The sequence below is a fragment of the Callithrix jacchus genome, chromosome 19, assembly GCF_049354715.1.
Source record: "Callithrix jacchus isolate 240 chromosome 19, calJac240_pri, whole genome shotgun sequence".
Taxonomy (NCBI): Eukaryota; Metazoa; Chordata; class Mammalia; order Primates; family Cebidae; genus Callithrix; species Callithrix jacchus.
In genome coordinates this window covers 45,728,673-45,754,890 of record NC_133520.1, presented here as the reverse complement: position 1 = coordinate 45,754,890, position 26,218 = coordinate 45,728,673, and the positions used below count along the sequence as shown (strand labels likewise).

At 42.1% G+C, this 26,218-nt stretch overlaps 1 protein-coding gene across 8 annotated transcripts in view; it reads left to right on the top strand.

The window, feature by feature from the left end:
* The window catches only part of FMN2 (formin 2), a 398,830-nt gene that overhangs the window by 7,357 nt on the left and 365,255 nt on the right, over positions 1-26,218 (top strand). For all 8 annotated transcript variants that reach the window (XM_078357268.1, XM_035280903.3, XM_078357264.1 and 5 more), the window contains exon 2: positions 25,924-26,090. In XM_078357268.1, coding sequence (XP_078213394.1) covers positions 25,924-26,090 — 167 coding nt within the window. The remainder of the gene's footprint in view (positions 1-25,923; positions 26,091-26,218) is intronic.

Below are 26,218 nucleotides of genomic sequence, written 5' to 3'. Positions count from 1 at the left end.
CGATCAGAACCAAATTTGTTAAAACAACTCTGAAATTGTATATGAAAATTTAGCAGGATATGAGTTGACCAGATATTAGTTGAAGATTAGTATTTCTAGTCACCAGGTTTTTTTGGCAAATTGTTTATTTAATGCATTTTCTTCTTCTTTTTTCTGGAATTATAAGCATATTTGTCAGTTATCAGATATTTTGTTTTGGGAGGTTTGGATAAGGAAAGCATATGACGGGGGTGTGGCTGTCAGATTTGCCGGAGGGTGCTGCTTTCCAAAGAAGGGATGGGCAGAGGAGGCCGCAGCTGCCCCCCAGTGTTTATGCTCTGCACAGCATCTGGCTGCAACCCCCGACTTTGCAGCTTTACCTTCCCACAATTTCCTTCATGAACTCTATACTTCACACAAACCAATCTGCTCACTGTTCTACGAACTTGAATTTCATTTCCCGACTTTGTGCCTTTGTCTTGCAGCTTTACCCTCTTTGAATACACGATTTGCCTCTTTCACTTTAGCATTTGAAAAGTGCTGATTGAATTCCATTTCCTCTTTGTATCTTTTCCAGCCAGACCTTACTGGCTGTCATCTCACTTTCTCTATACTTTTCTGTCTATATCGTATTACATATGCTTCTTGGATTTAGCAATTCTTTTGGTCTTCTTTCTTGCCAGCCTCTGCCTTTCCGTCCTTCCTCCTTGCCTGCTCACCTGATTCCATCCATCCATCATCTCCTCTCCTACTAATCTGTCCACAGATGCCTCTTTGTGCCTTGGTGTGTGCCAGTCCATATATGATAGGCATTGACTCTACTGAGGTCTTGATGAATACTTGCTCGTTCATCATTTTCGGCAGTGACATAGACAAAGGCATCCTACTGGCAATTAAAACCAGTCGAATTGAAGCTGGAAAATTGCTAACCTTTCTGGGCAGTCAAAATTAATTATTTTCAATGAGGTATGGTTGAATCAGTAAAGAAGGTAGAATGATACTTTATAGAACTTATGTTGATAGAAGTATATCTATTCTTGTTTCTGTAGGTTAATGTTAAAATAGTAATGACATTACAGTAACTGAACTTCCGATATAAATTTTACTGTAATAAATGAAGAGGTCAAGGGAATAGAAAAAATTGTATTTTTCTGTTCATTCCGGATTCTTTATTCTAAGTACTAACCTGATGCTAATAAAAGTTGGCATTAAGGAATCATTAGGAAGAAACAAAAAAGTACTGCTGTGACTTGATACCTACTAGATAAAATTTTAGTGACGTAGAAACTCTCTAAGGTTTTTTAATATTAAAAAATCAATATATGGAAAATACGACCTCTAATCAATTTGGAATGGTAGTAAAGCAAGGTAGTTATAACATCAAAATTCTAGGAATGAATAACAATTATTTCTGGATGCTATAATAAGGTACTAACCACACTAGAAATTTATTGTCCTTTAAATACCTGCTGCTTCACTATGGGTGAGAGGGAAGGAAGAATTCGTGTCTTCTTCCTTTGTACAGGTGTACTTTGAAGTGTTGATTGGATGGGAAGATTACTGCCACTATTCTGTGATCGAGTCAGGCTCCAACCTGCCAGGAACCCACCGGAAGCTTTACTATCTGTTACCCTAGAGCTGCAGTGGATTGAAAATAGTCCGGTCATTTTCAGGAGGAATGGAATACTTTCTGGAGAAAATTAAGCCTATGTTGCGTTTCAAGATTATGCTTAAAAAGGCTCAGGCACTACTCCGTGGAGCCTCTTTTTGTGCTTCATGCAGAAGGGTCCTTTGCTGCAGTACCTGGTGAAATAGTGGGCACGTGTGAGAAGAAATCCTATGTCATTTAAATGGTTGCTTTAGGTAGGCAGGAGGGGAAAGAATGTTTATCAGTAAGCTGGTGTCAGCACTCTGGGAAGAGTGCAGGCTGAGAACAATCTACCTCCCTTTTCAGTTTTACCACCAGTGTCCTTTAGGGCACAGGGCAGTCATTTCTTGCCTCTTGTTAATACCCTGGCTTTCCAGGTTGAAAGAATAAATGCAGTCTTGCTGGGAAGCTTCTTCCTTCTATTCAATTTCAACACTGTGATTCTATAGAAATGATGATTCCAGCAGGTACCTTTTCTGTCTAATAGGGACGCTCTGCATATTTAAAGCTTTCCCTTATTGGTAGAGCTGAAGAAAATTCCTATGCTGGAGGACCCATTTATACCATGGAGTGATTGTTAGTGAGAGCAATGATGTTTTGACTTTGATAGTTTCTTTCTTTCTTTTTTTTTTTTATTGAGACAGAGTCTCTCTCTTGTTGTCCAGGCTGGAGTGTGGTGGCAAAATGTTGGCTCACTGCAACCTCCGCCTGCCAGGTTCCAACAATTCTCCTGCCTCAGTCTCCCAAGTAGCTGAGATTACAGGGATGTGTCACCATGCCCAGCTAATTTTGTATTTTTAGTAGAGATGGATTTTCTCCATGTTGGTCAGACTGGTCTTGAACTCCTGACCTCAGGTGATCTGCCCACCTCGGCCTCCCAAAGTGCTGGGATTACAGGCGTGGGCCACTGCGCCTGGCTGACTCTGATAGTTTTGATCAATTTTTGATTCATGCTGAAGGAGATTTGGATTTGTTAGACTGTCATTATCTGACAGTAGGACTGTGTGTGTGTGTGTGTGTGTGTGTGTGTGTGTGTGTGTGTGTGTTTGAGACAGGGTCTTGCTCTGCCACCTAGGCAGGTGTGCAGTGGTATGCTCATGGCTCACTGCAGCCTCAAACTCCTGGTCTCAAGCAATCTTCCCACCTTAGCACCTCAGCCTCCCAAATAGCTGTGACCACAGGCATAAGCCCCTAGGCCTGGCTAAATTGTTTGTTTTTTTTTTTTTTTGGAGAGACAGTTCTCACTTTGTTACCCAGGTCGGTCTCAATAGGACCTTGTATTTTTGAACACTGATGTAGTGATTGTGTATGGTTAATCCTGTGTTATGAAAATATATGAGATGGAAAACTATGTTATGTAATGTATGACTCGAAGATTTAGAGTATCTGAAGACTTTCAATATTGGTGCAAAATATACTGAGTAATTACTTTTAGGTTCGTCAATGTAAGTCGTCTCTTGTTCTTGGATGGATTATAGGCTTTGCATTTTTCCTTATAGTTTAAACTACTCGATAAAAGCAGAACTATTAATTTTCTTCAATATACTTTAATATATTGGTTTTTGTTACGTTTTCAACTTTTCCTACAATTGAATATGCTTACTGAAATAATTTTTATGAGTCTGGCATTCCATTTAGAAGTGTGCATTGATATTTAAAATTTCTTAGAAACTGGAAAGGTAAAAGGTTTTGAGAGTTCCTAGATTTGTTACATTAAAAAAAAAATAGCTTTGGGAGTAAGAGACGGGTGGATCACGAGGTCAAGAAATTCACACCATCCTGGTCAACATGGTGGTAGAAACCCCGTCTCTAATAAAAATACAAAAAAATTAGCTTGGCTTGGTGGTGCATGCCTGTAATCCCAGCTGCTCGGGAGGCTGAGGCAGGAGAATTGCCTGAACCCAGGAGGCGGAGGTTGCCGTGAGCCGAGATCACGCCATTGCACACCAGTCTGGGTAACAACAGAGAAACTCTGTCTCAAGAAAAGAAAAAAAAAAAAAAGTCTCATTGGCCTTAAACAATTACAGCTTGTTTGAGTCCATTAAGAAGCACATGGACTAGAATAAAACTATTTCAGGATCCCAAATAAATTCATTTGAATACTGTGGAGAATTTTGTAAGCAATTAGTCTCTTCATTATTGAGATACAAGCTTTATATTTTATAAGTATAATAAAAAAATGAAGTAACAATAGGGATAATCTTTTACAACTCATTTTTTAACTTAAATACTAGTAGATAATTGGCTTCTTTTTCTTATAGCCAATACTTGGCTGTTTGGAGAGGGTAGGTTATGTGAGCTTCTCTGTGGGAAGTGTTACAGTTAGCAGCTAACCAAAATGTTCTTCTATAAGCCAATTATATCTTCTGTCCTTTCAGTGCTATTTTGGTTAAATGGCCTTGGGATACAAAATGTGTGGATGGTATCCTTGCAGTTTCTTTCAGGATATAGGGTTTGATCTGCCTCTGTTCAATTTTTAGAAAAATCCAGAAGTATGTTGACTCTGTTGGATTCAATATTTTAGGGATAGGCAGAGAGGGTTGTATAAGAACTGCAGTGATTTAAGTTGAGAGACATTTGACTGGGCTGACAATATGATATCAGTAAAAAGGTGATCCTTTAATTTTTTTTTTTTGAGACAAGGTCTCACTCTGTCGCCCAGGCTGGAGTGCAGTGGCGCTATCTCAGCTTACTGCAACCTCTGCCTCCCAGGTTCAAGCAATTCTCTTGCTTCAGCCTCCTGAGTAGCTGGGACTACAGGTTCATACCACTATGCCCAGCTAAGTTTTGCATTTTTTGATAGAGATGGGATATCACCATGTTGGCCTGGCTGGTTTTGAACTCCTGACCTCAGGTGATTCACCTGCCTTGGCCTCCTAAAGTGCTGGGATTTCAGATGTGAGGCACCACTCCCGGCTCATGCCTTTAATCTTTAACTCAGATTATTTCTCTGAGGAGCTTCATTTGACTCTAAACTCACAGATCATTTTCCTATCATCTGCTTTGGGATAATAACAGCTTGGCATGTGGCTCTAGCTTTGGCTTGAGGCTAAGCCCCTAAGGTTGAGCCCCCAGTTCCCTTTTGTATGTGTCCTCTCGGCTTTGTCAGTTACCAATAGACTGCTGGATGTGTGTCTGCAGTTTCTGTGTTTCTTCTGGACATCAGACATACCTCACTTGGGTATCACAGGCCTAGGATATTCACTGTGTCTGAACTATACTTACTACTTTCCCCATCTTCTTGACACCCTCCTTCTGGGTCTCCCAGTTAAGGCATTGCTGTCCAGCGCTGCCGTGTTCTTTGATTCCTCCATCCTTCTCATGCTTTACACCAAATTATCTTCTTATTTTCTGTATTCTTCTCTAAATCTCTTTAATATGTCTTCTAATTTCTGTTTCCATTACCTAATTTAAATCCCTGTCGACAGTTTCCTCAGCCTTCTCCTGTCCTCAACCTGCCTCTTCCCACTCCATTGTGCACAAACAAGAGAGTCAGTTGTTTAAAATACGCACTTGAACTTGGTTGGTTCCAGTATAGAAACATGTCATTGGTTCCCTATCACCCCGAGGCTACAGTTTAAATTCTTTACTATGTATATATTAAATATATTAATATAGACATTGTGTTATCTAGCACATGTAAATTATGTATTATATATAATAGACATTATATATATTTAATACCTATTAATATTTAATGGTCTGTATTTTGTCACGTCAGTGTTTAGAATCTACTGTTCTTCATCTCATCCTAAGTGCTTCAGTTGTTTTTCAGATATCTCATGTTCTCTCTGGTAGTTTTAGGTATTATTAACACTTTTTCTTCCTGTTCCTCAGAGAACAAAATAATCCATTTAGTTGTATTCATGAGAATCCATTCAGTCTGTGACAGACACCTATGAGTCTGTGCAAAACTCATTTTGTCCTTATTGTATTGTACTCCCTGCATTTTCCTTCCTTCCTTCCTTCCTTCTTCCTTTCTTTTTCTTTTTTTTCTTTCTCTCCTTTTTTTTTTTCTTTGAGACAGAGCCTCACTCTGTCACCCAGGCTGGAGTGCAGTGGCACAATCTCAGCTCACTGCAACCTCCACCTCCCAGGTTCAAGGGACTCTCCTGCCTCAGCCTCCCGAATAGCTGGGACTACAGGCATGCACTACCACACCCAGCTAATTTTTGTATTTTAAGTAGAGACAGGGTTTCACCATATTGGCCATGTTAGTCTTGAACTCCTCACCTCATGATCTGCCCGCCTCGGCCTCCCAAATACGGGGATTACAGGCATGAGCCACTGCACCCGGCTGTCCCTGCATTTTCACTTCCCATTCCAAAGCCACTAGTAGACATACGGAACTGCTTTATGTATTGCCCTCTTTGAATTTGTATGCGTTTTTGTACAGTATATAGTATTTCTGTTTCTGTTTGGTTTATAAAACACTCTGAGTTGTAGACCTCATTCTATTTCTTAAAAAGAACAAAACCATACTCAGCTGCCTTTGAAAAAAAATCTACACACTTTTCTGGTTGGATATTCAGCTCGTTTTTTGCTTCCCACTGTTATATAGTATTCCTAATAATGAAAGTCCCACTAGGTGGTTCAACACCAAGGGCACTATTCACCTTTTATTGTGTGTGAGTAAGGTGCCCTAGAGTTGTGCAATGTGGTGGCTCTGGGTACATTCCCTAGATTTATTGTAAATGTTAGCATGATGATGAACATCTAGATTCTGGTATTTCTCAGCCACACAGAAGACACTCTGATGAATATTTCCATACAGGGAGCTATGTGAGAACTTCTCTGGGATATACATTTGGAAGTGGAATTGGCAGGTCATTAAATAAAAGGTTTAATTTGTGTAGGTACTGTCAGATTAGTTTCCAGAATGCCTTTCTAGTTTAGGCCTCATTAGCATGGCAAATTGGCATTATCCAATTTCCACTAATCCAATGAGGGAAAGTGGTATCTCATTGTTTTACGTTGTATTTATCTGCTGACTAATGCTTTTGAGAAAAACCGTTGTATATTTTTAGCCATTTAGGTTTACCCTTCTGCAAATTGCCTGTTCATATCCTTTTACATTTTTGTGCTGAGTTTAGTCACAGGGGTTCCTGTGTATTCTAGATATGATTCTTTTACCAATATTAGAGATATGATAGATTGTCACTAAGCGTCTTCCTGGCTTTTGCTTAGCTTAGAGACCAGAAATCTAAAAATGACATTTCTCAGACTCCCTTGTAGGTTGTGTTTCAGATGTGATTTAGGTTTGATGAATTTATGCCATGTTTAGAAGGCCTTAGTAAGTCCTAGGATTGACTTCTGTTTTTTCTACTTGGAAGCACAGCTGAAAAAACTCTCTAATTCTTCTGGGATAATGTTAGCAGGGGTCAAGTGTTCAGGTGCTAGCTTTACTGTAACCCAAAAGTGGGGCTAGGTTCGCCCATGTGGCTGGCGTGGCCAGCAGCAGAGGTAGGATCCAGTGATGAGGAATCCTGCTCCTAGCAGTGGAAGTGTGCTTTAATAGCCCACAACTTTAGATCGGAGGTGAGGCAGCCACTTCTTTGGTGGCCTGGTCCTGTACGGTGGCTTTGTGAGTGGTTTCTAAAAAGATGCTAGAACCTCTTTTTCTAGGCCCTCCACAATTCTGTAAACCAATTAGTACTCTATAGTAAGTCTCTTCCTATTTAAACGATTTGGAGTGGATTTGGTTCTATGTAATCATGGGATCTTGATATATAGAGTCAGTTTTAGGTATAACAGTTCTTCCCTAATATTTATCCTTCTTTTAAATGTGTAGTGTCCTTGGTTGAACCAAAATACCTAATTTCGATATAGTCAAATCTTTTTTTGTTTTTTGAGACAGGGCCTCATTCTGTTGCCCAGGATGGAGTACAGTGGCACGATCTCAGCTCACTGCAGCCTTGACTTCCCGGGCTGAGGTGATCCTCCCAGCTCAGCCTCCCAAGTAGCTGGGACCACAGGCATGCACCACCATACTTGGCTAATTTTTTTGTATTTTAAATAAAGATGGGGTTTTGCCATGTGGCCTAGGCTGGTCTGAAACTCATGAACTGCCTGCCGTGGCCTCCCAAAATTCTGGGATTACAGGTATGAGCCACCATGCCTAGGCAAACCTACTTTTAACCTATGGTTTGTGTTATTTTTGTCTCATTTAAGAAATGCCCTTTCTCCTATGTTATAAAAATTCAGCCCTCTCTATTATTCTATTACTTTATCATCTCACCCTTTACATTTAAGTCTTTGATGTATTGTCCTCTTCAGTGCATGGTGTAATGTCAGGCTCTAGTTTTTTTTTCTCCGTATGATAAGCCAGTTTTCCCAGAATCATCTACTAAATAGTCTTTTACTCATTGATCTTTTGATACTACCTTTAGGTCATTACCATATATAGATAAGTCTATTTCTGAGGTTTCTATTCCTTCCTTTTATGTATATATTTCTGTCTTCAGCAAATACCATATGGTTCTCATAAATGTGATTTTGCAAAATGTCTGATGATCTTGAAAAGAAGTATCTCCTTTTTCGAAGTTAACTTAGTTCATCAATATGGACCCTAGAGTTTTCCTATAAATTTATTTTTATTTTATTTATTTATGTTTTGAGATGGAGTCTTGCTGTGTCACCCAGGCTGGAGGGCAGTGGCAGTCTAGGCTGACTGCAGCCTCTGCCTCCCAGGTTCAAGTGATCCTCTCACCTCAACCTCTCGAGTAGCTGGAATTACAGGTGCCTGCTACCATGCTTGGCTAATTTTTGTATCTTTAGTAGAGATGGGGTTTCATCATGTTGGCTAGGCTGGTCTGGAACTCCTGGCCTCAAGTGATCCACTCACCTCGGCCTCCCAGAGTGCTGGAGTTACAGGTGTGAACCACCACACTCGGCCTCCATATAAATTTAGAATAGGTTGTTGAGTTTCTTAAAAAATCCTGAAGGTGTTTAATTGAGATTTTATTAAATTTGTAGATTAAATTGAGGACTGCTTCCACTCTTATAATATCATTTTTATCTGGCAATATGAAAGATCTCTTCATTTATTCAGATCATCTTTTATTCATTTTAATAGAGTTTAGACTTTTCTCCACAAAGAATTTGTGTTTCCTTTGTGGAGCTATTTCCTGATGCTTCATATATTTTATTGCTAATGGGAATGGAATCTTACTTCAGTTTTATTTGTAGTTGATTATTGTCAGGGTAAAGAAATGTTTCAGTATCTATTAGGTATAAATATTGCATGATTTCCTGTATGAATGTTGTTTAAACATAAAGTTTATTTAGTAAAATCTACAGTTTACAGTTATATGAGATTTTAAAGGTAGTGCTTTTTTTTACAGCAAATAATTGAAATATAATCATAGAACAGTATACATTGTATAGATCCTTTTGAAATTATTGTGGCTTTCTTTTTAGCATTAAATATGATAAGTTCTAGTGGATTTCCATACTCTCTTTGGGGAGCTATAATCCTAAAACCCAGAAACATTATTAGTGTTTTACTTTAGTATGTTGTGTTTTACATTCAACATTAATGAAAATCTCACTAATTCTTTAAAATACTTCAAAAGCATAATCTAAACCACTATATAATATTTTATCCAGTCAGAAAACCATTCATCCCCAAGCATCCGTTGCATACTTTTTCTCAGATTGCCTTCTACCTTTTGGGATGCCTTTTTGACACCTTCATATGATCTTCTTCTTCCACCTAACTCTTACTAAATAAATGATGCTTTCTCCCCAGGCTTCATATGTAGTCTATGTTAACACCTACCCCAAAGGATGTTGTTTTTTGTTGTTGTTGGGACAGAGTCTCACACTGTCATTCAGGCTGAAGTGCAGTGATGCCATCTCAACTCACTGCAACCTCCACCTCCTGGGTTCAAGCAATTCTTGTGCCTCAGCCTCTCCAGTAGCTAGGGTTACCACCGCATCTGGCTAATTTTCATATTTTAGAAGACAGGGTTTCCCTTTGTTGGCCAGACTGGTCTCAAACTCCTGACCTCAAGTGATCCACCCACCTCAGCCTCCCAAAGTGCTGGGATTATAGGTGTGAGCCACTGTGTCCAGCTCATATTTTCTGTTAAACATCTTTATATAGATATTGGAATAGTTTCAAACTGAATTATCTTTTCTCCAAACCCAACATGCTCCCTTACGTACTGTTAGATTCCTGGTAGATGATTCCATCTAGCACAGCCCCTTACCCAGTTTCTTAAGCTAGAAGTCTGGAAGTTGTACATGTTAGCCAAGCTAGCCCACTCTTCCTCCTCCTTATAGTTAATTAGTCTCTGCATCCTGTTAAGATATACTTCCAAAAATATGTTTGGAGGTATATCCCCTCCTTTGCAGGAGGATCTGTAAAGCCACTCTCCAAGTTTTCTAGTAGCTTTCCATTGACTAGGAACACCGTTGAAACCTGAGATTTACATTCCAGCAGAAGACTGAATGTGTTCAGGATGAAGGAGCTAGATTTGTTAGCCGTTTGTATGGTTTCAAGTCAGCATAAGGGAGGCCATACCTTATAGAATGTCCAGTGTTGGAATGTGTGGTCTTCAGAGGAGCAGTGTCATCATCACTGGAGTTGTTAAAATAGACTGAATGAAGATCCAACGGGGTGGCCACAGACCTGCAGAAGCTGAACTTGATCACTGATGTTCTTTCCAAGTAGGAGAGTCGATGATGTGTGCCTTGAAAAGTCAGAGCAGCAGCTATGGTCTGTGTGACTCATGCCTTTTCTTTGAGACTGCTTTAAATATTTATGTAAAACTCTTCAACCAAGTGATTTTAGAAGCTGCCACCTATTAGATTCACTTTCATGGATTTAACTTAATAGATATGAAAACTTAATTAAAAAAACCTTTTTTCTTCTGACTTTCTATAGTTTTTCCCTTTTAATCTTGGTTTATTTCATGATCTTTTAAAAAATACCAGGAAATTCATAACCTGTCATAGGTCCTGAAAAGTGGTTGGTAGTTATCATCATATATGTTCTATGATATTCTCTTTTAAACTTCACTAGATTTATTAGATTAAATTTCTCTATTTATTTTTGTCATTTTCAGCCTTTGGCAAAATTGAAGTTGGATAGTTTCTTTTTCTTTCTTCCCCAGAAAAATAAAATGCCTTCATGGTAATCAAATTGAACTTCATATAAATTTTAATAGACTATGTAGTCACTACTACTGAGAACTCTCTCTAACAAAGTCATTTTTTAAATGCTGTCTCAGTATGACATATTTGCTATGATTGATGTGGAACACATCTTTTCACGCCCTTCTCAATATTCCTAATGTCAAGTAACATAAATGCATCAAATGTGCACCTTAGCTCACCACAGAGAACAGTCAACTTCTTCAACACAATCATGAAGACATATTGTAGGCACTTGTTTTTGAAGACTGAGAGGATCTTTCTGGAAGAGTGTCTAAATTGAAGGTACATCTAGGTTCAGTGAGTTTTGATTCCTCCAGGGGTAGTAGAGTTTCACCCTCCTTTATGTTGGTCCAAATCCCTTTATAAGCTGCGGTCATCTTCTTTGTAGATGAGGGCAGGGAGTTCATTGTCCTTGTGTGCTCTGTGACTTGTTTCCTTAATGATTTGTCTAGCTGTTGGACTTAATGTTTCTTTTCTTTCTTTGAGACAACCCTAGATATTTATCCTTGTAGCTGTCTTCCTCTTACTATAAAACCTGCAGCATTTTGGACTTAAAACTAGACATGGTGATCTCTATTTGATCTTAAATGGCCCTCCTCATCTATTTTTTTCTTATTTATCCAGTGTAGTGCATTAGTATGTGAGATACACAATATGTGATATGTCTGTATTCACTGACATCATAAACTTAAGTAATTATCATTAATGTTTTATAATAGATTTGCTTGTCAGCAGCCTTATTTCCTCCTATTACTTCAATGGGTAGATAATATGGGATATCAGGGAAGTGTATTAGATAGTTACGTCTGAGCTATAAGGTCAGAGAAAAATTTAACGTGAAAAGACATCTGTTTTAATTCTCATTTTGCATAAGACATACTGGCATGGAAGAAACAGAAACCTATGTTGACACCTTTTAAAATATTACAACTGTCTTGTTCATCCTTCAGCCATTAAAAAACACACAAAAGGGGCCAGGTGCTGTAGCTCATGCCTGTAATCCCAGCACTTTGGGAGGCCAAGGTGGATTAATCACCTGAGGTCAGGAGTTCAAGAGCAGCCTCTCATGTTGGTTAGGCTGGTCTTGAACCCCTGGCCTTGTGATTCACCTGCTTCAGCCTCCCAAAGTGCTGGGATTACAGGTGTGAGCCACCGCGCTTGGCTGTATTATTTTTAAAGGGCAAGGGGCATGTTTTCTTCAGATTGTCTTCCTCTAGTAGGCCTAGGACATTCTTTGGCAATATGATGGACTCCTAAGTGCTTGGTTCTATCTTGTCTTTGCTCCTTCCCAACCTCCCAGTCCCACTAAGGATGTTTAATTAAGGCAGTGTCTTCTAAACAGACTGCTTTTAAAATGTTCCTGTTTGGCCAGGTGCAGTGGCTTACACCTGTAATCCCAGCACTTTGGGAGGCTGAGGCAGGTGGACCACGAGGTCAAGAAATCGAGACCATCCTGGCCAACATGGTGAAACCCTGTCTCTACTAAAAATAGAAAAATTAGCTGGGCATGTTTGCCTGTGCCTATAATCCCATCTACTCGGGAGGCTGAGGCAGAAGAATGGCTTGAACCCGGGAGGTGGAAGTTACAGTGAGCCAAGATCACGCCACTGCACTCCAGCCTGGGCGACAGAGCAAGACTCCGTCTCAAAAAAAAAAAGTTTCTTCTTGGGCTTTGGTCATTGTAAGTAGGTTGTTAGCCCCTGCAGGGCACAGACCACATGGTCTGTTTCTTTTATATCCTAATGCAGAAAGTTGGTCGGAAGCTTTTCCCAGAGTTGCTGGCCGAGTCAGAAGTAGAAGATCCCTGGAATAAAAATCAGGAGAGCAGAGTACGTGTCCAGTTTTGGCAATGCCCCTTTCCAATCTTATGACTTTGGGCAGACTCTAGAACCTGTTCATTTCTCAGTGTCTTTGAAGTTGTGATGATAAACCCTTGCGCTACCTACTTCACAGAGCTGACAGTAGATGCAGAAATGCCTTTTACGTTGTACAGTTCTGTTCAAATACAATATCTTTTACTTTTTATAGCGTCAATGGTCACAGGCCCAATAAAACTCCAGTGCAACGATAGCTGATTTTACTTCTTCATTGTGCAAGAGGATTGAAACATTTGTTTTGATGGTGAATCAAAACTTCCCCCCAAACTGCAGTGTCCATGTTTATCTAGGTTTGTGATTTTTGCTTCCCAAGGTAAGAGGAGTATTTATAGCTAGTGTATGACTGCAAAGCTGATTCCACAAACTTCACTTTCAATTAGCCACAGTGTGGAAGCATATGTGGGAAGAGCACGAGGGAATCAGCACAGCAATGAGTGGAGAACATTAATGATGAATAAGTCCCTAACTCTCATTTAACGAATATTATTTTTGATGTGAATTTAATAAACATAGTAAAACAAATAATGCAAGCCCCTCCCCCCCTTTTGAAACAGTGTTTCACTCTTGTTGCCCAGGCTGGAGTGCAATGGCGAGATCTCGGCTCACCACAACCTCCACCTCCCAGGTTCAAGTGATTCTGCCTCAGCCTCCTGAGTAGATGGGATCACAGGCATGTGCCACCACACTTGGCTAATTTTGTATTTTTAGTAGAGACCGGGTTACTCCATGTTGGTCAGGCTGGTCTCAAGCTCCCAACCTCAGGTGATCCGCCTGCCTCGGCCTCTAAAAGTGCTGGGATTACAGGCGTGAGCCTCTGCACCTGGCCTGCAAGCCCGTTTTTTAAAAAAAACTCGAGGTCAGGAATTCTAGCAAGCAGTGTCTTAAATATTACCTTGTTAAAATCTACAAGGGGAATGTGGGGGAAAAAACCCAAAACTTGGTAGATGAAGATATTTCAATCTGTGATTAGCTTGTCTATTACCATACTATTTCAGATGCTTTTAGATCCAACCTATGAGTTAACCATACTATTTCAAATGCTTTTAGAACCAACTTACGATTTTCTTCTTTTAAGTTGAACCAAAATTTTTGATCATGTTTACAAGTAGAGAGTGGTTGAAGTATATCTTGATAGTAATAATAACAGGTAACATTTATTGGGTACTGTGTTAAGCCTGCTACAAAAATTGTTTCATAATTTTCACAGTAATCCTCGGAGGTAATGAGGATGATAATTTCCAATTTCCAGATGAGGAAACAGGCTTACCCGGGGTTATGCAACTTGTCTAAGGCCATAAGTAGCACAACAGAAGTATCAGTGTTACTGGAAAGGGGTCCCAATCCAGACCCCAGGAGAAGGTTCTTGGGTCTTGTACAAGAAAGAATTCAGGGCGAGTCCTTAAAGTGAAAGCAAAGAAAGTAAAGGAAAAAAGAACGGCTACTCCAAAGACACAGTGCCCTCAGGGCTGCTGGTTGCCCATTTTTATGGTTATTTCTTGATTATATGCCAAACAGAGAGATTATTTATGCCTCCTCTTTTTAGACCATGTAGGGTAACTTCCTGATGTTGCCATGGCACTGGTGGAACTGCAGCAGTGAGGATGACCAGAGGTCACTGGTCAGCATCTTGATTTTGGTGGGTTTTAGCCAACTTCTTTACTGCAACCTGTCTTATCAGCAAGGTCTTTACGACCTGTATCTTGTGCTGACTTCCTACTCATCCTGTGATTAAGAATTCCTTAACCTCCTGGGAATGCATCCCAGTAGGTCTCAGTCTTGTTTTACCCAGCCCCTATTCAAGATGGAGTCATTTTGGTTCAAACACCTCTGACATCAGGATTGGGATCCAGGCAGTGGCTTCCATAGCTTATGCTATGGCTGCAATACCATGCATCCCCACGTGGGTATACTTCATGAAGTCAAGGTACAGAGTCCATGTGTGTTCAGTGGAAAAGAATGGGCTGAAAATAAGGAATACTTTCTATTCTATAAAAGAATGAGAGAATTATTCATGGTTGTACTATTCTAGCTTTCTTCAGTTCTATATAATTAGGTATGTGATATGTAATATGTGTCATCAATGACGTGGACCTTTCTTAGATAAACATGACCTTCAACATGACACTTAACATCCTTAGGCCTACATTTTCTTTCTTTCTTTTTTTTTTTAAATGGAGTCTCACTCGTGTCCTCCAGGCTGGAGTGCAGTGGCACAATCTAGGCTCACTGCAACCTCTGCCTCCTGGGTTCAAGTGATTCTCCTGCCTCAGCCTCCCAAGTAGCTGGGACTACAGGTGCATGCCACTAGGCCCAGCTGATTTTTGGATTTTTGGGAGAGACAGGGTTTCACCATGTTGGTCAGGATGGTCTTGATCTCTTGACCTTGTGATCTACCTGCCTTGGCCTCCCAAAGTCCTGGGATTACAGGCATGAGACACTGATCCAGGCCAGGCCTGCATTTTCTATTTAAGAAAATGACATTAGAGGCTGGGTTTGAAGGACAGGAAGATGGCCCCTTTCACTGGGTCTTTTATTTGGGTGGAGGGAGGAAAGGGAGCAGCAAGAGCCCAAGAAACTTTGACCCTCTCTTGCCTTTATTTTAATTGAGTTATAAATTTACCAGAAACTAGCATTTATATACTTATAAAGTTTATGGCAATCTATGCTGTAGAGATGATTTTATCAGCTTTTGAGAATTTTCTCTAGTTTCAGTGTTACTGCAGCTGCTGGGGCATGTTCCCTGGGCAGTGGTAGAGCCTAACTCTTTCTTTATGTCTGATCCCATTCAGGTTTTCCTGGTAAGTGACCCTGGGACAATGTGTGCTTCTGAAGGCCTCTCTGGCTGACCCTGTGGTCTGGGCCCTAGGCACTGACCTTCTTCTAGCTGGCACCAGCTCCTGCTGTGAAGTGGCTGCTGCCCCCAGGCAGTGTTTTGTGAGCTGTTCATTCAGCAGATAGATTTTTGGCAAATTGACTTAGTGCCGTTTTGCAAAGAGTACGAGCTTAGGAAATATGATTGAATAAATAAATGTATGCAAATATGAAGTAAAATGCAGGTTTGAATAGCTGGACATTTGAAAAAGTTAAAATTATTCTAGGGCCAATGATTTTCATTTATTGGTGTGGTTGGCATGTCTGTCTAGGAACAGTGATTTGACCAAGGAGTAGGGTGAGGAGAATCGGGGATACCTTGACTGGGGGATACGGATACTTTGGTCGTGGGGTGTGAAAGTGAGTGCCAGAGGGAACCTGGAAGCTTCTGGTTCCCGACCCCAGCCAGCCAATATGCACAGGTAAGAAGTAAGGTTGTGTTTGGGAGGCTTCAGGCCAGCCCTTTCTCCCTAGTTTAGATTCAAGGCACCCTATGTAGTAGGTGAGTGTCTCCCGATTAAATGGTCAATCATCAATTGCAGGAAGAGAAATAAAAGTTCATGTCTCTGTCCATTCCCCTGACCTGGTCAAATTACGTTCCTTCAATAGAAAAGGAGTTCAGTATAGTCCAGCTGGAGTATCCTAGAAACAACAAAAACTGTTCACATTCCCACCACAGTGATTTTGACTCTTTAATAAACTGGGTTCATATCTCATGGTTTTGCGAAATCAGGAACATGCCTTGTTTAGCTTTGTGATCTAGAATTTTCACATGGGTTTTGTGTCATGTATTTCTATGTAATTAAATCTTTTTAATAGCGTGATTTAAGATATTTTATTGCGAAAGTTGAATATATCCACCCAGGGAAGCACAGTGAATTTCCATTAATCCATCACTCAGCTTCAGGAACCGTCGATGTTTTTAATGCCAGATAGTTTCATCAACCCCTTTCTTCCACTTCTACCCTATGCTGCCTGCTTTTTTGTGAAATAATTTAAAACAAGCTCCAGACATCATGTTATTTTAATATCAGATACTTTGGTATGTATCTGAAAATGGACTTTTAAAATATGCTACAATATCATTCTTTATATTGAATGCAAATACAATTCGTTGTTCAATATTATCTGTTAACTAGTCCAGTCTCCGACCTCTCTGAGACTGGCGCAATCTGAAAGTTATTTGGTTCTTGCTCAGCTCTCTCTCCTTTTATTCCAGAGGTTGGGGGACAGCAGGAGGGATTGATGGGGGGTGCTGTGTACTTTATGATCGCCCCCAGCAGGGACCCACCGTGTGTGGCTTTCTCAATTGTTCTGAAGCTGTGAATGATCCCTGGGTTTGGGGATGACAGCTCCATCCTTTCTTTGCAAGTGTTTCAATTGACCTTTTCTCTAATGGATTTTTCCATCCACTTGCTGTTCATTGAGTGAACTCATTATTTCATTAGGTATTGCAAAATGGTGATTTTCTAATTCCTTCATTTCTTTTGCACATTTTGTCTGGAATTTCTGTATTGAAGACTTTTCTTTATTCACTAGGTATGGTTGTTACCCTGAAATACAGTTCTTTCTAGAAAGGCAGCATAAATGCTTTATTATTTCCTATTCTCTGGTATCAGTGGCCTAGCATTCTCCAGTGATATCTGATGATTTAATTTTCTGGTTTCTTTAAAAATTTTCAATATATTTAAATCAATTAGATTATTATTCTTTCTGTAATAGCATGGCTTTTAATGGCTGTATAGTTAGCAGTCGTGTGTATAAAGCTATCTCTTTCTTTTTTGCTTATGTCTTTATTGGACACTCTAGCTCCTTTTAAGTCTTTTACTATTACTAATCCATTTATTATACATCAAAAATTGTGCTAAGTACTTTACATGCATTATCTCATTTAATCTTCATAATAATCCTATGCTGCATCACTCTGAGTATACCTCTGAATATTTACCTAGAATAGCTTTCATGAAGTTGAATTTCAGGGTCAAAAGGGTGAATTTTTAAAGATCACTGACACACATTCCCAAATTGCCCCTTAAAGCCACTCCTTGTCAGTGCGGATGCCCACTTCTGGGTTTTGGGATACCTTGAGTTCAGGTTGAGGGATACTGGAGGAACCAAATTGGTAAACCTGCTGGTTTGGTGGTTCTTCGATTTCTCATCCTTTTCCCCAGTCCTCCTGCTATTACAATACAGTCTTGTCACAGAGCCAACCCCAAAACTGGGGTTCTTCCTGGGAAAGCACATGACTTCTTGGCTTCCCTCAGGAAGGAATTCAAGAGGAAACCAGAAAGTAAAGTGAAAGTAAGTTTGTTAAGAAAGTAAAAGAATAACCTTCTGGCTGGCTATTTTTATGGTTGTTTCTTGATCATTTGCTAAACAGGTGGTGGATTATTCATGAGTTTTTTGGGAAAGTGACAGGAAATTTGCAGAATTGAGGGCTCCTCCCTGTTAAAGACCATACAGGGGAACTTCCTGACGTTGCCATTGCATTGGTAAACTGTCTTGGCGCTGGTGGGTCCATGCTAATGAGTCCTTTAGTATGCTAATGATGATAATTAGCATATAATGAACAATGAGGACGACCAGAGGTCTCTATCTTGGTTTTGGTGGGTTTTGATTAGCTTCTTTTCCACGTCCTGTTTTATCAGTGGGTCTTTGTGACCTGTATCTTGTGAAACCAGCCTTAGGAACTCTTCTGTCTTCAGAAGCTATACTTAGCTGCCCCAACGCTGCATGCATTCTTCTGCCCTACTATTAGTCAGTGCATTCACAAATGTCTGCCAGTTTCAGAGAATGGGATATTTAGAGACTGGGTGAGATTACGGGAGAGAATATAGAAAGAGTTGAGAGAATAAACCATGGGATGAGCCAGGAAGCACTCCTACATTGCCATGTAAAGAAGTCAGTAAGGCCTGGCACAGTGGCTCACGCCTATAATCCCAGTACTTTGGGATGCCGAGGCAGGTGGATCATGAGGTCAATAGATCAAGACCATCCTGGTCAACGAGGTGAAACCCCATCTCTACTAAAAATACAAAAATTAGCTGGTCATGGTGGTGCTGCGTGCCTGTAGTCCCAGCTACTTGGGAGGCTGAGGCAGGAGAATTGCTTGAACCCAGAAGGCGGAGGTTGCAGTGAGCTGAGATTGTGCCATTGCACTCCAGTCTGGGTAACAACAGTGAAACTCCGTCTCAAAAAAAAGGGGATCGATGGCTCACGCCTGTAATCCCAGCACTTTGGGAGGCTGAGGTGGGTGGATTGCCTGAGATCACGCAGTCAAGGCCAGCCTGGCCAACATGGTGAAACCTACTAAAAATACAAAAATATTAGCTAGGCGTGGTGGCATGTGCCTTTAATCCCAGCTACTCGGGAGGTTGAGGTAGGAGAACTGGTTGAACCAGGGAGGCGGAGGTTGCAGTGAACCAAGATCACACCACTGGACTCCAGCCTGGGCAACAGAGTGAGACTCCATCTCAAAAAAAAAAAAAAAAGTCAGTAAAAGGGACTTGGGAGAAAATGGCTAGCAAGTTGGAGAAAATAGGAGAAGGGATTATCATGAGATGGGAGTAAAATGCTTTAAGAAGTAGGAATAAATCAATAGTGAACATTTTCTGAAAGATAAACTGAGTAGAGTGAAGACAGAAATGATAGCTGGGTGTGGCGGCTCACCCATGTAGTCCCAGCCCCTTGGGAGGTTGAAGCAGGAGGATTGCTTGACCCCAGAAGTTCGAGGCTGCAGTGAGCTATGATAGTGCCACTGCTTTCTAGCCTGGATGACAGAGGTAGACCTTATCTCTTAAAAAAAAAAAAAAAGGACTCTTGCCAGACCACCACCAAGCCACCATCAGGGATACCAGCTGTGTGCAGCCTATCAAGCTGGGTCACCAAGGTCCTGAGCAGGACCAGCTCTCAGGGACAGTGCACGCAGGTGTGCATGGAATTTATGGATGACACAGGCTGCTCCATCATCTGCAATATAAAAGGGCCCATGTGTGCAGGCAACATGCTCACCCTGTTGGAGTCAGACCAAGTAGCCCAGAGGTTGTGCTGGGCTTGGCTGTTCACTGGGTCTTGGATGTTGGGTTCAACCACTTGACTGATGGGAATGGTGTGTTACAACCTGCTCCTTTACTTCATTTTGTGCCGCCACACATAAATTGAGATGCACCTCTAAATAAAGTGTTTGTGTTCCAAGTTAAAAAAAGGGAAAAATACGTTATTGGTACCACACTGGCCAGCAGTTTCTGGCACATCATGGGGATGGAAACGAAATGAGAGCCGCCTGAGCAAGGAGCGAGAGGTAGCTAACGTAGGTAATTCCGGTTAGTACTTTTGATGTGAAGGGAAGCTAAGAAATGGTATAGTAGCTGGGTTACAGGGAGCGATGTGGGCTCAAGGGAGGGTTCGGACTTTTGGTTGTTTTTTTTAAAGCATGTTTGTGTGATACTGGGAATATCCAGCAAAGAGGGAGGTGTTTGTGTTTCAGGAGAGAAGGGATAGCTAATGACGTGAGATCTTGACATGCAACAAGGAATTCAGTTCAGAACACAAGGGAAAGAACTTGCTCTTGTTTGTAGCAGGGCCTCTTTCCATTGTGAGGAAGACAAGAATGTGTTTGCATATTTGGAATTTGTCTCAGATTCTTCCATTGTCTCAGTAAATTATTTGACAATACCATCTCATCACTAGAAAGAATGTGTCAGGTGGGGAGAAGATTGTATGAAAACTGCATTGGAGTGGAAGCTGACATGAGAACGCAGAGCGGTGTTGGCCTCACTGAGGTATATAGCTGAGAACTGAAAGTGAAGACAGACATCTGGGTGGCTTTCTTTTTGTTATTGTTTTTTGTTTGTTTGTTTGTTTGTTTTTGAGATGGAGTCTCACTCTGTCACCCAGGCTGGAGTGCCATGGTACAATTTGGGCTTACTGCGACCTCCACCTCCTAGGATCGAGCAATTCTCCTGCCTCAGCCTCCCAAGTAGCTGGGATTACAGGTGCCCGCCACCACGTCCAGTTAATATTTTTGTATGTTTAGTAGATACGGGGGTTTCACCATCTTAGCCAGGCTGTTCTTGAACTCCTGACCTCGGGATCCACCCGCCTCAGCCTCCCAAAGTGCCGAGATTCTAGGCGTGAGCCACTGCGCCCGGCCATGGCTTTCTTTTACAGTGTTCAGCTGCTCAGGCGCAGGCAAAGGGAAAGTGGATGGCCACGCTGAAACAGGTTGTGGTTTCACCACACAAGTGTGTGGAGGGAGAGAGGGATAAGGGAGCTGAAGTGTTTGAAGTGTTTAATTACAGTGATAGAACATGGAACTTAAGCCGCTGAGGGAGGAAGTGAGACAGCGCGGGTGCTGGATTGTGCAACCTTAGGAGAGACAACTGATTCAAGGTCAGCATGGTCGAGGGAGCGTTAGCAGGGGTTCTAGAGTAAGATCCTAAAGGTGGAAGGCAGTGGTCAGGAGCTCGATGTTCCATTCAGGCATTTGCACATAGACTCGTTGATGACTGAAACGTTCATTGATTATGCCCTCTTTGCCAGCTAGTCCTTGAGGTCCTGAGTAAAAGGTGGCAAATAAAGAACAGGGACTGTTGAATGAAGTTTCCACTCCGGGAGGAGGAGACCTCACAGGCTTACGTAAACTCGAGGACTACGCTCTCTGAAGAATAAAGTGGATAATGGACACAAGAGTAATGGGGGGTGCTGCTTCAGAAAGGGCATGGGGGGGGTCTCTCAGTGGAAGTGACTGTTGACCGGAGACCTGAATGACATGAGGGAGTGAGGGAATCATTGATGTTTCTGGGGGAAGCATGTTCTAGTGCAAAAGGCTTCATGGAGAGAGTAAGCTCAGTGTGTTTGAGGAGGAGGCCAGTGGGCAAGAGTGGTAACAGCTGGGAGGTAGGGAGGTGGCTCCTGCATCTGGTGAGTGCTGCGGGGGTTGAGACTAATTAACACTCTTGCCTTGGGTCATAAAATAATGTACAGAAATAGCAATGAGGTAAAGAGTGCAAGCTTAGAGAGTAAGTACGTTGCAGGGAAGCAATGGGGTAGCACAGCAGAGGAGGGGCTGTCTGCCAAGAGGCAGGGGCTGGAGGGAAGTTTGATAGGGTCCTGCTTGTGGGGCTACCTGCAAATAAAGTGATGCTGCTGGGGCTGTGTGCAGAGTGGGGTGTTCGGGCACAGGGTATTGTGCCAGCGGGTTGGTGGTGGTTAGCCGTCTCTCAGAACAAGTGTTCTCCCCCTGCCGGGATCCCTTTTTCTCCTTGTTGCTAACTTACCACACAGGACTCCACAGTGAAGGGTTTGATTTTACTCTGAGGGTGATGGGAAGCCACTGGAGAGTTTGGAGTGAACTTTGGAACTGATCTTCTGGAGGTGGTGCAGTTCCTCATAGTGACCAATTTGAGTCTGTGACATGGGAATGGGTGGCTAATTTGTGGTGGAAAAAATGTTAGCTAGAGGCAAGGGGATGAAGGTCTCGGGGGTGGTGTCCACCTGAGCATTAGTTTGCCCTCCATGTGGATATCAGAATCAGAGAATGATAGGAGTGGCGGCGGAACGCAGGTCAGTGAGGCAGGAGGTGAGTTATTTAGTGAATGGCTAGGGGAGGGAATAACTAGAGGTTAGTGGGTGGCAGAAAGGAGGAGGGGTAATAGAGGCTAGGCAGTGGCAGGAGTTTCCAGGAAGCTCGTGGTTTTGAAGGAGAATGAATCATTTGAAAGTACTCATGGGGACCAAGGAGGTTACCCACGTTTTGTCCCTCAAATGTGATGGATTTGACTTAAAATGCCTCCACCGAGATGATTGCAGTGTGAGGAGATCCTCAGCGGGAAGCTGGGTTACTGTTAAAGATGGAGGTAAAGTTTCATTAGAGAGAGGTTAGGCCTGGGGATCTCAGCCTGGGGATATTTTCGCCCCCTTGCACCTGGAGACATTGGCAATATCTAAAGATATTTTCGGCTGTTACAGCTGGGGGCAAGGTGACTGTACTACTGCCATCCAGTGATAATGGCCTGGGAGGCTGCTGAAAGCACAGGATAATTTCCCCCCACTACCCCAGAACACTGAAATATTAGGCCCAGGGTGTCCACAAGGTTGAGGTTGAGAAAGCCCTGATTAAGGATTTAGGGGCATATGCTTATCATGAAGTGGAGTCCCAGCAGGTCGTCATCCTCTCTCTTCCACACCGTTCCGGAACCCCTTTGGTAAGTTTTGGCTTGATACGCACATACACATTTCCCTCAGTCACACACATGCAAGATCCTGCTGCCCTTATTTTTGTGTCATATACATTATCTGAGTGGTAGGAAAAAGATTAGTTTTAGGGCTACTTCCAGTAATTTGGTAAGAGGAATACAACAATATACTGTTATGATAATTAATCGCTTGAGAATTGAAGGGTGCCATTTCCTAGGTATTTAGTTCCAGTTAGATGCAGGCACACTGAAGTTCTGTAGGGGGAAATTCTTTACTTCCCCTTAAAAAAAATCCTGGGAGACCAAAGAATGTTCTCTAATGACCAGAAGCAATGGAGAAAATAGAGAGACCTCTTGTGTCCTGCTTTGTCACTAGAACTATCAAAGGCAGCTTTTGAGATTTGTTTTGTTTTACAGACAGAAATAGGAAGAGGCATAAAAATTACTTGACAAGTATCCTGATAGAATTGAACATTTATATGTTTGAAATGTAGTTATTGTAACTGAAGTATAAACTTGACCTGCTTTTGCAAAGCCCGGAGCTTAGAATGGTTTTTACATGTTCAAAGTTGCTCAAAACAAAATTAAACCAGTGAAAAATCTGCAACAGAGACCTTATGTGGCTCATGAAGCCTAAAATACTCACTATGTGGCTCTTTACATAAGCAGTTTGATGGGATAGGCTGATACATCATCTCCAGTTCTGACTATGAGATGAATGAAGCTGTCTCAGAATTGTAGCACTGTATTTATTCAGAAATCCTGAAAACATTGATTGATGCTTTTCATGTGCAAGTGCCCAAGTTTGCAAGATAGATGCTGGGCGTCAGCAAGTTTATATTTCAGTGAGGAAGGTCAACATGAAACAAATGACGGCGTAACTAATTAGTCAAAATAATCAATTACACAAAGAAGCTGTGAAGGGTTCCAAAAGAGCATGGAAGGGGATCGCTAAAGACTTTTCTGGATAACAGTTGATCTAAATTTGAAGATAAGAGAAGATCTACATTTGCTAATTAGACGGAGGCGCAATTGTGGCCCTGGAAGGGACCCTAGAGATTCTCCATTTCCTTTGATGAAAGTTGATGAATGCAAACAAGCTGCATAAATGTTTGAAAGTTAAAGAGCTAGGCCAGGCGTGGCGTTTCACTCCTGTAGTCCCAGCACTTCGGGAGGCCGAGGCAGGCAGATCGTTTGAGGTCAGGAGTTCAGGACCAGTCTGACCAACATGGTGAAACCCCGTCTCTACTAAAAATACAAAAAAAATTGGCTGGGCATGGTGGCATATGCCTATAGTCCCAGCTACTGAGGAGGCTGAGGCAGGAGAATTGCTTGAACCTGGGAGGCGGAGGTTGTAGTGAGCTGGATCGATCGGGCCAGTGCCCTCTAGTCTGGGCAACAGAGGGAGACTCCATCTCAAAAACAACAAAAAAGAGCTAGTGTCAGAAATCAATTAAAACCCATATCCAGGGCTCTGAACTCTGGCTAACATTAGAACCAACTGGCGACAGTAGAAAACTTATGCACGAGCCTGGCTTCCAGCAATTATGTTCTCTCTAAGCGATCCTCAGTTTCGGCCAAGACTGAGAACCCCTGGGCGAGGTGGACCCAGGCCCTCTACATCCTCAGCCTAGACCCTCATCCGGGGTCTTCTTACGATGCCTGTCTTGCCTTTTTTTTTAGGGAAATAGTGGGGAAAAGGGCCCTTAAGTTTGGATGTATGCTAGGGTTGTATTTCTGAGAAGCATCTGAGAGAAATGTGAATTCGTATCCCTTTCCGGGTGACTTATTTCTACGTTGCTGCTAGCCAGCTCTCTTCACTTCTTGTGCGTTGGTGCTTCTGCCTGCCTCTTTGTCTCTTCATTCTCTGTCCCCTCCCCATTGCCATGATTGAGACTGTGAATGTCAGTGACTGACATTTCTGAGTCTAAATGGTGGCATGTTGGGTTAATAACTGCTTCCTTCAAGAGCCATCTGCAATTAAATTCAAAGAGTTTAGCCTTTTGGATCCAAATTTATTTATTTATTATTTTTTGAGACAGAGTTTCACTCTTGTTGCCCAGGCTGGAGTGCAATGGCACGATCTTGGCTCACTGCAACCTCTGCCTCACGGGTTCAAGTGATTTTTCTGTCTCCACCTCCTGAATAGCTGGGATTATAGGCACCCACCACCATGCCTGGTTAATTTTTTTTTTTTTTTAGATGGAGTTTCACTCTTATCTCCCAGGGTGGGGTGCAATGGCATAATCTCAGCTCACTGCAACCTCCACCTCCCAGGTTCAAGCCATTCTCCTGCCTCAGCCTCCCAAGTAGCTGGGATTACAGGCACCTGCCACCACACCAGGCTAATTTTTGTATTTTTAGTAGAGATGGGGTTTTGCCATGTTGGCCAGGCTGGTCTCAACCCCTGACCTCAGGTGATCTACCTGCCTCAGCCTCCCAAAGTGCTGGGATTACAGGCATGAGCCACCACGCCCAGCCAATTTTTTTTTTTTTTATTAGAGACAGGGTTTTACCATGTTGGCCAGGCTGTTCTTGAACTCCTGACCTCAGGTGATCTGCCTTTCTCAGCCTCCCAAAGTGCTGAGATTACAGGCGTGAGCTACCGTGTCTGGTCTTGGATCCAAAGTTAATCCAGTAGGGAGCTGAGTGAGGTGGTGTGTGTCAGTAGCTCTAGCTACTTGGGAGGCCGAGGCAGGAGGATGGCTTGTGCCCAGGAGTTTGAGGTAAGCTTGGCCAACATAATGAGATCCTCATCTCTATTAAGAAAAAAAAAAAGTGAGCTGGGCATGGTGGCTTATGCCTATAATCTTAGCCACTCAGGAAGCTGAGGTGGGGGTATCGCTTGAGCCCAGGAGTTCCAGGCCAGCCTGGGCAACATATCGAGACCCTATCTCAATTAGAAATCTTAAAGGGAAGCTGTATAGTCCATAACTTGGCGTGTTTGTTTTGAGGCAGGGGAGGTATGTAGGGGGATCAGAGAGAAAACCAGATCTGCAGTTTTCAATGTGGCAACTCTGGCCTCAGACTATAGCGCTTTCTCTTAGCTTGAGAGGCTCCTCTCTGCGCTGTCAGTAGCCTTGGAAACAGCGTTTCTTCCTGGCAGTGTTTACTTAGCCACTGTCCCCTGGAGAGTTCAGAGCCAGGTGATCAGCAGTGCTCCCTCTTAATGACTGTGTTTCATCTGCAGGGCGAACGCTGTTGGAGAAGCTGTTCAGCCAGCAGGAGAACGGGCCTCCAGAAGAAGCAGAGAAGTTTTGCTCACGGATCATTGCCATGGGGCTTCTCCTTCCTTTTAGTGATTGCTTCAGGGAACCATGTAATCAGAATGCCCAGACGAATGCAGCTTCGTTTGATGTAAGTAGGAGAATTCACTTCTCTGTGAGGCAGATTTGCTGTTGAAATAGCAACTACGACGTGTGTCTGCCCAGTCACCCTGTAATTTAAAAACATGTGATGCAAGCATTTTTTTCCCCCTTAGCTGC